Here is a 13436-nt window from a genome sequence, read left to right as displayed (position 1 = left end):
TTCGCTGGTCTTTCCACAGCTCACCGCCACGGTCAGGCTTTGCGTCTGAGCACAGGCTTCACTCCGTTATCCTCTACCTCCTCAGCTTCTGCTTGAGGTCCACCGCAGGGAGCACACTAACTTGCAGTCTCAACTGCTCGGCCAAACAAAAGTTTATTTCGACCCAGATAACCTTTGCTCCAGTCTACTTCCCCATCTCGATCTGTTCCAGCTCGTTCCCTCCTTGCCCTCTGGCTGAGTCTGTGTGGGTTGTTTCCCGCTAACTTGGAGGGAACATGCTCCCTGCGCTGCTGGGGACTGCAGAGTGGGCACGGGGATTGTGCCTAAGGGCCCCTCCTCTATGGGGGAGGCCCAAGCAGAGGGGACTTTAAAAGTTCCCTGCTCTCCTGAGTGTTCCACACACACGTACCCCTGTGTATTTTATATGTTTTGAAGTACTAAAGGAGTGAGTGAAAAGAAGGAACCAAGATAACGAAATGGCGTTCTCCACTAAACTCTGCCTCATTCCCCTCTGTATGATGGCTTGGTGTGTCCACGCAATTCTTAACCAAAGCCTAGAAAAATCAAACTCCGCCCACAGGTGGCAGATTCCACCAAGGGTTCTGGACTCGGCGAAACGGTGAACGAGTGGCTGGGAGAAAGCCACAGGTTCCTTACGTCGCTAAATCCAAACCCTAGAAGGAGCAAGTGGTTTTCTCCTTTGCAAGCTCCTGGAGAAGAAATTTAAACAGGAAAGGCTGCCTGCAGCTTGGTAAAATTCCTCTCCGCCTTCCTCCGCTTCGCATCCTTCCAACAGTTCTCCTAATCTTGCCGCTCCCTTAAGATAGCAGGAAAATAGTTTGCCGGCACACCCCCCAACGGCAACCACACACACTTTGCTCCATCCTGGCCAACGCCCCCACCTAGTGGTTTAGGCTCGCCTGCTTTGCTTTCCTCAGCTGTGATTTCTAAGAGAGTGCTGCAGTTTGGGAGAAAAAAAAATGAAGTCTATTTAGGCGCCTGATGTGGGTGGGTAGGATGGGAGGATGGGTAGGACCCCTTAACGTGCTGTGCAAATGAGGCTTAAGGTTAGCAGAAGCAATGCTGGGTGCTAGGGACAGGAGAAGAGGAAAGAGAAGGTTTTCTTTTATCTCCACCTTGGCTCCTGCAACCCAGACAGCTTCCAGAGGGTATTTTTGGAGAGCTGCCGCCTAAAGGAGTACCTTCACTCTCAATGCAGGAATGTACTATTTTCTTTATACTACTACCGCAATATGAAACTATGTTAATCATTTGCTTGTTTGTGTGGCTATTGTCTATCTGCCTTTTCTAGAATATAGGCTATTTGAAAACTGGGTCTGGGTATACCCCATCATACCCCTGATGCCTAGAATTCCTAGCACAGGGTAAGCACTCTATTTTTGCCTGTTTTAGGGAATATGAAATTAAGAGAACTTGGGTCAGAGTTGTGTCACCTTGGGTAAAAAGTTCTTCTTTCAAAGACTCTTAATTATTCTTCTAAACTCAATGGTGGATGAAATAATCTTGGGCTCTAGACTGAATAATTCTCTTTAAAATCTGCTTACACTTAACCTGGTAAATTCACTTATGATGTTGTGTTCATTGAATGCATTATACCCACTAAACACTGAGCTAGGTGCTAGAAACTCCCAGTTGGGATCACTTAGCTCTGAGGGCTGAAAGTACATTGCTCTTTCCTGGTGCTTTTCTGTAAACTTTCACAGACTGGTACTTGTACCATACATTTGTTTCGGTTACAGTTGGAGGGGGGAACTGAGCAGCAGGGAACTGCTGAAGGTCATGGGACCTGGGAACTGGTATTGCTTGGTGCCACATTTGGCTGATACCCTGATGTATTTGTTGAGGGCAAAGAAGACACACTGGTGCTGATGGCCCCAAAACACGTTTTTTTTTTCTTTTTCTTTCTTTCTTTTTTTTTTTTTTTCCTTTTGAATTTTGTTGACCTCCTTTCTCGAGGGCTGTGGGAGGGAAGGTGCTTACTGTGAACTGTTTTCCAGAGGCACTGAACTGCTGAGCAGCTGGCTGAAGAGGGAGAGAGGAATGGAAGGTTTAATTTCACAAATGGTAGGCTTCTGTTTGTGATACTTTTACATGTTTGTAGACAGTGTAGACAGCTTTCTTTCTGCCTGTTGACCCACAGTTAAAGGGAAGGGACTGAATGGAAAGCACAGATTCCTAAAACCAGATATGAAATTAATAGTGCGTATTGTACCAAGAGTTAAGTAGGACTTGAAGCCTGAAGTTTAAAATGCACTATTGGCCATTTCCTTCTAAGGCGATATTACTGGCGCCTCCTTCTAACCTGGGTGTGGTCCGCAGGGCTGGATAAAATTCCTGAGTGGAGAGGTCAGAGCCTGGGGCTGGCTCCACCTAGCACTGGCCTGCTGTGGTGTGGGTGCTTAAGTGGAAGCCCAGGAAGGGACGCGGGGAATGTGCCCGGGCTGAGGGCGTGGATCTAACTGGAGGGCCGCACTGCAAGCTTCGAAGGGGACAGAGGCAAGGACAGGACGCCCTCATCCCCATTCCTGGCCAGAACTGCGGAGTCTGGGTGTCAGGATTGGGAGAGGGGCCAGAGGATGGGTAGTGGGGAGACAGGGCGGTAGGACCCGGAGGGAAGCTTCCTTGCCCGGGGAGGGAACCAGGCGGGAGGAAAGGAGGGGCGGGGGAGAGAGAAAAGGGGAAGGTGATGGGGAGCGGGCGCCCGCACTCGCCGAGCAGCAAGAGTTGCAAGGCTAGGGCAGCCCGGACCTGGACTCTATAAAAGGAGTCCATCTGCTGTGCCGCTCACACGCTCCTCCGGGACTGGCGCACGCTGCGTTCCTCCAGCTCCCTAAGACACCTGCCCCTTACCCGCGTGCAGCGCCAGGTCCCCCAGACCCTTGCACCCAGCAGCATGGCTCCAAGCGGTGCCAGTGGGTCCGAGGTGATGGTGGCAGTGGCGGCGCGTTGCGGGCAGCCGCAGCCACAGCCCCAGCCCCCGAGTCCCCCTTCTTGCGGCCCCGTCTCCGCGGGGCAGCTCGCCGGAGTGGCCAGCGCGTGAAAAGAAGGGAGGGCAGAGCTCCGGAGCGAGGCGCGGCGCAGCTCGGCTCCCAGACTTCACCCCACCCAGCTCTGGCGGCCAAAGCAGCCGCAGGAAACTGCCCGAGTCTGGGGAGGGGGCGGGAATGCAAGACCAGGACTCCTGGCTGGCCTGCCAGCTTCGGTCTCAACAGCCAGGAAACTCTTGCGGGCCGATTCTGCAGATCAAGGAGCGCCTGGGTTAGGAGACTCAGCCCGGAGCAACTGGGGTAAGAGACCCCACCTGGCTGATGTTCCCTTCTTAAACAATACATCACCTCCGCTACTAGACGCCTTGAGTAGGATCCGGAGTGGAGCTGGGCTTGGTGGGCCAGTCCTTAGCAACCCAGGGCTAAGACGGGGAGTGAAGAGCAGGCAGAGCCGCGGCGGCGGCGGCAGCGCCCGGCGCACTGGAAGTGCAGAAGACGCGCTCGTCTGCCTAGGCTGCCGCGCCCTTGACCTCTAGTTTCAGCTGGGAATCTGGGTGGAGGAATAATTGAGAATCCCACGGAACTGACTAGCAATCGAGAGACAAGACTGTGGTCTCCTCCGCGGTCCTTCCGCCCTTTCCCTCGTTCGCTCCATGCCCAAGAGCTGCGCTCCAGAGCCGTGTAGAGGAGAGACATGGAAGAAACCAACACTCATTGCGCCCCACCGCCGCCCGCGGGCTCCCAGACCGGGGTTTCTCAAGCCAACCTCTCCTCCGCTCCCCCCAATTGCAGCACCGAGGGCTATATTTACCAGGACTCCATCGCCCTGCCCTGGAAAGTACTCCTGGTCCTGGTGCTGGCGCTCTTCACCTTGGCCACCACGCTCTCCAATGCTTTTGTGATTGCCACTGTGTACCGGACCCGGAAGCTGCACACCCCAGCCAACTACCTGATCGCCTCCCTGGCGGTAACCGACCTGCTCGTATCCATCCTGGTTATGCCCATCAGCACCATGTACACGGTCACCGGCCGCTGGACGCTGGGCCAGGTGGTCTGCGACTTCTGGCTGTCGTCGGACATCACCTGTTGCACAGCTTCCATCCTGCACCTCTGCGTCATCGCCCTGGACCGCTACTGGGCCATCACGGACGCTGTGGAGTACTCCGCTAAAAGGACTCCCAAGAGGGCCGCGGTCATGATCGCGCTGGTGTGGGTCTTCTCCATCTCCATCTCGCTGCCGCCCTTCTTCTGGCGTCAAGCCAAAGCCGAGGAGGAGGTGTCGGACTGCAGGGTGAACACCGACCACATGCTCTACACAGTTTACTCCACGGTGGGCGCTTTCTACTTCCCCACCCTGCTCCTCATCGCCCTCTACGGCCGCATCTATGTGGAAGCCCGCTCCCGGATTTTGAAACAGACGCCCAACAGGACCGGCAAGCGCCTGACCCGAGCCCAGCTGATAACCGACTCCCCCGGGTCCACGTCCTCGGTCACCTCCGTTAACTCCCGGGCTCCCGATGTGCCCAGCGAATCCGGGTCCCCTGTGTACGTGAACCAAGTCAAAGTGCGAGTCTCTGACGCCCTGCTAGAGAAGAAGAAGCTCATGGCCGCTAGGGAGCGCAAAGCCACTAAGACCCTGGGGATCATTTTGGGAGCCTTTATTGTGTGTTGGCTGCCCTTCTTCATCATCTCCCTGGTGATGCCTATTTGCAAGGATGCCTGCTGGTTCCACCTGGCCATCTTTGACTTCTTCACGTGGCTGGGCTATCTCAACTCCCTTATCAACCCCATCATCTATACCATGTCCAATGAGGACTTCAAACAAGCGTTCCATAAACTGATACGCTTTAAGTGCACAGGTTGACTTGTCAGTTGCAGTGGGGTAGCCTAAGCGGCCCTTGGGGACCATGTTGTGTCTGGTTCCACAGGTAGGTCCACTCTTCTTTCACTGTTACTGGGTCAGATTGAGGCTCTGTCTTCTGGGCAAGGGCAATGGATCCTGAGAAGCCAGGACAGCCCTGAGAGAGAGAGAGAGAGAGAGAAAGAGAGAGCGAGCAAGCGAGCTCTGAGAGGAGAACTGTTCAAACTAAAGGCAGAGCTTCCCTGCAGAGGAGGAAGCTCACTTCCTCCCCTCACACCCCAGGTCCAGCACTGACCCTGCAGCAGCCAATCATAAGGGAGGGTTGTAACTTTAAAAATCAATGATGGAAGGGGGATCTTTGCCCTGCTTTGGTATCATGGATCATGCCCTCCCTCTAGAACCGGTGGTACTTGTAGTTGTCTGAATCCTGTCTGAGACAGATCTATATACAGCCTGGCAGTACTTGAACTAGAAGCCTGATACCCTTTGTTTTGGGGAGAACTTTGTGTTTCAGCTTCATTTAAGAAGAGTTACTTTGGCATCTTTCAGTCTTCACTTTCTGTTTTTTTAAACTTGGTTGGAGAAACTTGTGGATTTGGTGCTTCAAACCTTGTGTGGCTTGGATGATGCAGAGAAATCTTGAAGAGTTTAACAGCAAAATTCTGATGTTAAGATCTCTATTTTTATTATAATTGAAACTATATGGGGTGGGTGGGGATGGGAGATGGGAAGGATTAAACTGAGAACCAACACCTATGGTTGTTTGTTTTTTGCAGATTTGTATTTTTTTTAATTCCTATTTAGTGATTGTCAAACCACACTAACAACTCAAACAAAGCATTACGTGTGCTAGTGCCAAAGTCTGCAGATTGCTTTATTTTCCTCCTAATTTCATGTACTTGTCATTTTACACATTTAAATCCTCATAAATGAAGAATACAATGGGTGATTCAGCCCAAGCTGCTGCTATATTTCTTATTAATGCAGTCGATTAAACTGATGGCTATTAGATATATACTGCTCCTTAACAAGAAAGGTATGTTTATTCCTTAACCAATCCAGTGAGATGTGAAGGAGACTGATAAAATAGAAATGGTTCTTCTACAATTAAGGAATGGGGGGGGGGCAATGGGAGGATGTATATTTTGACTTGTAAAAAATCTTAAATGCATGAGACTTTTTTCTGATAGTCATTTACATTCTCCTTCCCATCTGTAATTCCTTTATGTGCCCATATATAAAGTAAGAGAACCACCTCCTTTTTCCAAAAATCTTCAAAATGCAGTAAGAAAGAACCCAAAATCTATGTTAAAGGAAAAAAAAAAAAAAACCCCAAAAACTTGTTTTCCCTTGTTACTGAAGTTTGGGAACAAAGATTACTAGAAAATGACTTTAGAAGGACTTTAGAAAAGCTTAGAGATGTTAATATGGAGCCTGTTTTTTCCTATAACTCATGGAACCAAACCTCAGATTTACTAGGCAATCAGGAAAATGACAAGCTTTTGAACCTTGGGAATTTGTCACCGACCTGATACCTCAATGAATATATTATCAGTAATACTTTATATTTATATGTCTTTTCAAATTTCAATAATGCTTAGTTGTGATACCAAATTCACTCTGAGGCCTCTCCAACACAGGGCAAGATTACACAACAAAAGATGAAAAATGCATTATATAAATAAAAAGGAGTAGCCCTGAAGGATCATCTGCACAGAAAACAAAATATGTATGTGGAGCATTTTGTATGCCAAAGAAGATTTACACTCCATTCTTCAGAGAGCTTTCTGCAGTGTGATACCTTTTGTCTGCAGAAGCAAGTTGTCTTTGTAAAATGGATTCCCTCCCTGCTTGAAGCTCCCCAGTCCAGACTCTCAGACAATAGATGTATTGAGCTGAAGTACACTGCTTTCCTACTGTGCAGATCTTCACTCTGGGGTAATGACTCTTGAAAATACACTATTCAAAAGTTCACACATAAACTAAGTAAAAAGGGGAATTTTGATCAACATTTACACCTGCCGCTGGAGTAAAATAAAATCTGAGGCATTGGATAATCCCTATGTTTCTGTTATATCCCCCAGGTTTTTGTTTGTTTGTTTTGTGACATTTCTCCTATGGAGAAATCTAGCTTACTATTGATTGGAATGTGCATACAGCACAGTATTTGTTTTTATGTTATTAATATGTTTGTCTTTTGTCTATGCAGCTGTGTTTTCTTTGGGCCTAAGAAACAATTAAGCCAACTTCTAGGAGCCTGAGGGGGAAAATTAATGGAAATAAATAAATAAATTGAAACTTGCAAATGACTTCTTTCTAGGGAACCTACAATGATTGTGTCCTCATATTAACAAAACATGGTCAATTTAGTCACATGGGCTGTTTGCCATTTGTAGATTACCCACTTACAGTTTTGCTTCATTATTTGGCTGAATTGACTGAATTTGGGGCATATTGTGTGCAGTAGAAGCTTGTAAACCCTTGTAGTTATACGAGATCTAGACTCATCATCCAGCATCGCATACAATGCAAAGTGTATCATTCATCCCAGGGATATGTAGTTAACGACTGTTACGCTCCTTCTCAGTTACTGCTGCCTATAGCATTGTTTGTTCATCAACTAGACATATGGATTTTTTGCAGAACATAAAATGGGAGATGGAAATGTTCAACTTGTATAGAAATGAAAATACATCTTCATTGGCTGTGGTAACAAACAACATTTGCCATATTGTTTAATTGCACAAAGATTCACACAAATATATGAATGTATACTCATTCAAAAATACCAATGTTGTCTTGTGTTTCTAGCAATTTTAGAGTTTCCTTTAAAAAAAATGGACACGGTACCCATGAATAATGGTTATTGAGTTCAACAAATTTCCTACAGAACAATATTCTTCACTTTTCCTATTATCTTAGTTTTATCTTCTTTAACCAGGAAACCCTGTGAGGACTATAATTCATGCAAGCAGTAAAATCTCAGATTATGTGTATTTGATGGAGTTGCTGTAACTAAAAATTGCCTTTGGTATTCCACCTTTCAACAAATGTGTAATTGGAAATGAAATTTCGAAGAATAATGAAATAAAGTCCTTTTCGTGCTCAAAAAAGGAATGGGTAGTGATTCTATTCTTTTGGAAGGATTGGTTCATTGGATTCTGGGGGACATTGAGGACTTTGAACCTTCAAGAGAGAATAATTGATGATAAATGATACTGTGGCGGACTGGCAAGTACAGCCACAATTTGGGGGATTTCGTTTGTAGAAGAATTTAAAAGGAATTAGGCAGATTGTGCTCTCACATTCTGCAAAAGAGGGTAAGTCAGATGCACTATCACTAGAATTTTCCAGATCCGTATTTTTAGGGGGAATGTTGTGTCTAGGTAGGTAGCGAGATGCCAAAGTACTGCATGGTGCTTGAAATGCAGGGGTACAAGCAAGCTTGGGGAAACGTAAGAGATGGAGACTGAATTATATGAACACCAGAGAAGTAGACAGAAAAACAGCTTTTGGAATCAGAAAGTCCTAGGTTTGAATTGCAAATAGAGCATGGGATAGCTTTGTGGCTCTCCTCAAATGCAGCCTGCTTGCAATTGGTTGCAGGAACCTATGCATGTAAGGCACCTATCAAAATACCTGACACTTCTTTGGCTTCTCAGAACATGTACTTCCTCTTTAGCCATTATTTTCTTGCCTCCTGTAGCACCTGTAGCATAGAACAACTGAGAGCTCTTTGAGAAAGATTGAACTGGGGAGGATGAAGCTAGCCTGAATGGAAGAAACCTGGCTACACTGGAAATGACTGAGGTTAAGAGTCTTTCACACTTACCCACTTAGGCTGGTGAAAAATAACCCCATGGGCTAAAGGACACATGAAAGATGGTTTGCAGTGGCTTTAATGGCCAAAAGGAAATTGCCAACTATTTCACTTCCTATAGCATCCTCTTATTCACTTTTAAACTCTTCTTCCTTTTCTTTGTCTAGCGATTTCCCCAGAGTCCAAAGACCCTCACCACATCTACATCTTTTCTCAGTGTTTCATTTTCCACTTTTCTGCTTTTTTCTTACCCACGAAAAGCCATGATAACCAGTGATAACGTGTTGATCTGATGTTCTTATTTTAGCTCCAGAGGGCTGATTAGGCAGCCCAGCGTTTTTATATACATAAAAAAATTGTTGATTCAAATTAATGTGTAATTAGTGGAGGCAAAAGCTTTTAACTGAGGCATTCACTGCAATTTTCAGAAGGAAAGAGGTTGGCAGGGTAAGTGGGTGGGAAGTGAACCTTCTGTGCCCTTCATCAAGGTCCATCCTTGAGCAGTCCACCAGGGGGCAGAGTGCCGCTGAGTTGTTTCCAGGATTCAGGTGCTCACCATACACAATCTCTAACTTCTTGGACACTGCAAATGGTATTGACTTCTCTAGGCTCATAGAAATGAAGATCCATGAAGCAACGGAGAGGGGGCTTATCATTTATTTAAAATAGATTTTTGGGAACTGCAAATTCAGGCAGAGGATCCCTAAAACAAACCTAAAATTTTTCTTCATATATGCAAAGTCAGTTATTTTCTTCTTCACCTCTAGTCCTGGGAAATGCTAAAATCTTAGTAGTTAAGACATTATGACCATTGATGAACATGGCAATGGGTGAGTTCAGAGGTTAGAAGACAAAGAATTTATATTCAAATTAAAGAGAGCTAATTCTTAGGTATGTCTTTCGCCACTACGGTTTTTCTCATCACTGTGTTTTTCTTTTCAAAATTTATTGGTTTGAGGTTGATATATCCATAGTTCAGAGGTAGAACATTTGTCATTTATCATTTAAAGAGAGGGTTGTTTTTTGGCACAGAAGTTAAGGTGTACTTGTATGTCAGTTTTTCCCAGAGGACAGACTTTTAAGTCTGTGTAATTTTGGCATTTACTTTAAAAAGAGGCATAGATAAATGTGACTATCATCTTATGTATCACAAACATAAATTTCTGTGTCAGAGAAAGGATCATATAAAATGAGAAAACAGGTTACATTTTTGCCATTCCCCCTTCACTGTTGCTCCCAGCATTTTCATTATCCCCAGTGGGGAGTTTCCTATGCGCCATTTCACACATCTGTCAGTTAAATCTGACTTTCGAAGTCAACATCCACATTTTAGGATTATACTAGTGTTTTCAGTATTCCCTGAGAGAGAGCCAGTTCCTGGAGTTGAGTCAGCTGACACAGGCAAAGACTTAACACTATTCCCAGTGTAGTCTGTAAAAGAAAATGCCCATTTCTTTTGACTTATTAGTATATATTTCAAAAGATAAGAAAAAGCCTTTCCAAAACTACTAACTGCATATCTATGTAACAAAAATGTCTTTATAATATTTCCTGTATCTACAGTGAACAGATGGTGATATAGGGATCCATTTATGGTAAATGCTTAAATGAATCTACACACAGCTTGCTTCAATGATGCATGAAGGCATGACTCATATCCTCCCAGACTCTGTGGGAACATTCCACACATCGGCCTCTGATTGGTCATTCCATATTAGAGTAACTAGATTTCAGGATATCTTTTGCTCACAAGTGTGGTGATGGGACTGCAGTGATGGAAGAGTCCACAAAGGGTAGGTTACTTGGTGTGGGAGTTGTGCCCAGGGCACTTTTGCATACACATCTGGTTGTCTCTTCTAAGTTTATCTGCTAATCTGGTTTGTGATCATGTGTAGACTTGCAATGCTGACATCATTCGTCAATCTACCCTTATTTCATTGAATTGTCTCAATAGGTTCAGCATTAGGCTGATGTGATTTTGTGGGGGAACACCGTTTTGGCTCTTTATCTTGCCATCCCAGTATTGCCTGCCTGTAAGGTCCTTGAGTGCATTCTCTTTTCCCCTGCCCCTCAGAGGCTTTCCCACAGAGTGTAGCATGTTGGGCTAATCACACAGTGGGAAGTTTGCCGTGAGGTTACTGGCATGAAGGCCCCTAGCATGTTGGTAGGTTTAAAATGCAAAAGCAAGTCTTTTAAGTCAGAAAGACCTGAGTTTAAATCCATGTTTTGCAACCATGAACAGGTTCCTCTGTAAAGGTAATAATACATACCTTTATGTTTACAGGGAAAAATTAAGTGGGATAATGCAATTGTTTTCAACTTTGGCTTTACATTGGATTCATCAATGTACCTTTAAAAAAAATCTTTGCTCAGATTCTACCTCAGACTAATTAAATTATATTACTTGGAGTAGGGTCTGAAATTCTTATTTTAAAAATTCTGTTTAGGTAATCACAATGTTTGGTTATGCTGTGATCCACTAAGAATATGTATATAAAGTTTTTGGAGCAATACTTGGCACACAGAGTACCTGGGGGTGTGAAAAGGGCCCCTGAATGAAATGGCAAGTCAAGTGGATTTGGTTTTCTGCAGTGGTACTTCTCAAAATTTAATGAACATATGAATCACCTGGGGAGTTGGTTAAACAGCAGATTGTGATTCAATAGGTCTAGGTTGGGGCCTGAGATTCTGCATTCCTGACAGACTCTCAGGAGATGCTGATGATGCTGTTCCATAGACCACTCTTTGAATAATAAGGATCTATAGGAAAACATAGCTTAGTTATAAAGCACCAGTCATTTCCTATGAATATATACATATATATTGAATGTATACATATGTATACATATATATGTATATGAATATATGTATATGTATATACATATCAATCAAAACAAAAGCAACACAAAACTTCCAGAGGAAAAAAATATGCTTTTTACTGTACAATAGGTTGTGTTTTCCTGACTTGTTTACATAATATTCCTGTCTCAGCTACAGCAGCTGTTAAATGTTTCCCTGTACATGCTTTCTCCCAGATGCCATAAATCCTTTCAGTCTACCCTAAAACAGACAGTTTACTTCTTCTGGATTCAGTCTTTTGTTTTTATATCATTTCCAAATAAGGGCTTTGTATTTCATAAAAAAGAAAAAAAAAAGAATTAATTAAAAATACAAAAGAAATGATCAAACAACAAATAAAACAAAGAAATGACAATTATCGACGTAAGGTAAATGGCACAATCTCCATGGTAATCCTTTTAATTTCGTAAACTCACTTGTATTATACACATACACACACACACACACACACATTTACATAATATATAGGTTTTATCTTTTGTAAACATAGTAACTAATCAAAGGTGAAAGAGGTGGACTTTCTATCTGTTGGACTTTATTCTTATTGTAGTCTAGAAACTTAATACCCTAGAGCAGCCTTTTGATTTCAGGGAAAGCCCCTCCCCACTTTTTATTCCCCAGATATTTTGTAAGGTTTGTTTTTTCTTCTTCAGTGAAAGTAATTTAAATTATTTATGAAAGATATTTATAATTTCTTGGCACCAGCCCATAAAAATGGAGAAATTAAGTTTCCTAAGCCTGGGTTGGAAATAAGAATCAAAAGCTCCTACTTCTGAAAGGGTCCTGCCCTTTATTTTTTGAGTTGAGTTTTTACTTGAGTTAAATGAATGTGTGTGTCAGTGTCCAAGTAGGTTTTTATTCTATATGACAAAACATAGTTCAAAGTCTTTTATCTCCTCTATGTAAAATCATGATGCTTAGAGTTGGAGTCCAGCAAAGACGCATTGCTGGGAATTTGCTTCATTTTATTTATTTATTTGTGTTTCTTTGTTGTTGTTTACTTTTAAGGTTTATTTATTTTGAGAGAGAAAGTATGCCTCTGGGGGAGGGGAAGGACCAGAGAGAGAGGGAGAGAATCGGAAACAGACTCTAGACTATTAGTGTGGAGCCCAACATGCGGCGGGGGACTCTCCATCCCTTCCACAAACATGAGATCATGAGCTGAGCTAAAATCAAGAGTTGGATGCTTAACTGACTGAGCCACCCAGATGCCCCAAGAATTTGCTTCATTCGAAAAGGGGCAAAGGTTGGGGAGGGAATTAGCATTACTGAGCCCTTGATGCCATATGCTTTAAATTACCACCCTCCCCTATTAGTCCTCATAATGCTATCTTGAAGTAGATATTATTGCTTTTTTATTATTATGCTATCATCATCATTGACATCATCATAAACAAAGTATTACAACAATTTCATTCAGTTCTGTGGTTTAGAGAATTATGGCAACAGCCCCAGGTGAATAATTTGTATTCAGACTTGGAAGAGAAACTGTATCATTAGGTCCATTTCACTTAATCTTTGAGTACTGTTTCCTAAATGTTAATCTGAAGCATTAAATTATAATCGAACTTTAGAGGTTTTTTTTTTTGTTGTTTTTTGTTTTTTGTTTTTTTTGGTATGTGCAATGTTGTATCAAGGGAACACAGGTTTCCTTCTGATCTGCTCCCAAATTCCTGTCCCTCCCTGCCTGACTACAATCTTGACCAACCAGGGTACATACGGTGCCCACTGGTCTCTTCTGAGGGAATTGATATGTATAAAAATGAACATTTAAGCTGCTGGATATGGAAGTATTAAATATAGATGCTTCTGCTCTGATGAGTAATGCGTGACATGAGGTATTTCCCGTTTATGGAAAGTTACTGAAAGATATGTGTGTCAAAAACTT

General features: G+C 43.7%; 1 protein-coding gene across 1 annotated transcript; it reads left to right on the top strand.

The window, feature by feature from the left end:
* Positions 1-2373: 2373 nt before the first annotated feature.
* On the top strand, positions 2374-7971 carry HTR1B (5-hydroxytryptamine receptor 1B). Its single transcript, XM_042939206.1, has one exon. It carries the CDS (start codon positions 3703-3705, stop codon positions 4870-4872), a length of 1170 nt encoding a protein of 389 aa, XP_042795140.1. The 5' UTR covers positions 2374-3702; the 3' UTR covers positions 4873-7971.
* The last annotated feature ends 5465 nt before the right edge of the window (positions 7972-13436 follow it).

Source organism: Panthera leo, chromosome B2 (genome assembly GCF_018350215.1).
Source record: "Panthera leo isolate Ple1 chromosome B2, P.leo_Ple1_pat1.1, whole genome shotgun sequence".
Taxonomy (NCBI): domain Eukaryota; kingdom Metazoa; phylum Chordata; class Mammalia; order Carnivora; family Felidae; genus Panthera; species Panthera leo.
This window is presented reverse-complemented; position numbering and strand designations above follow the sequence as displayed.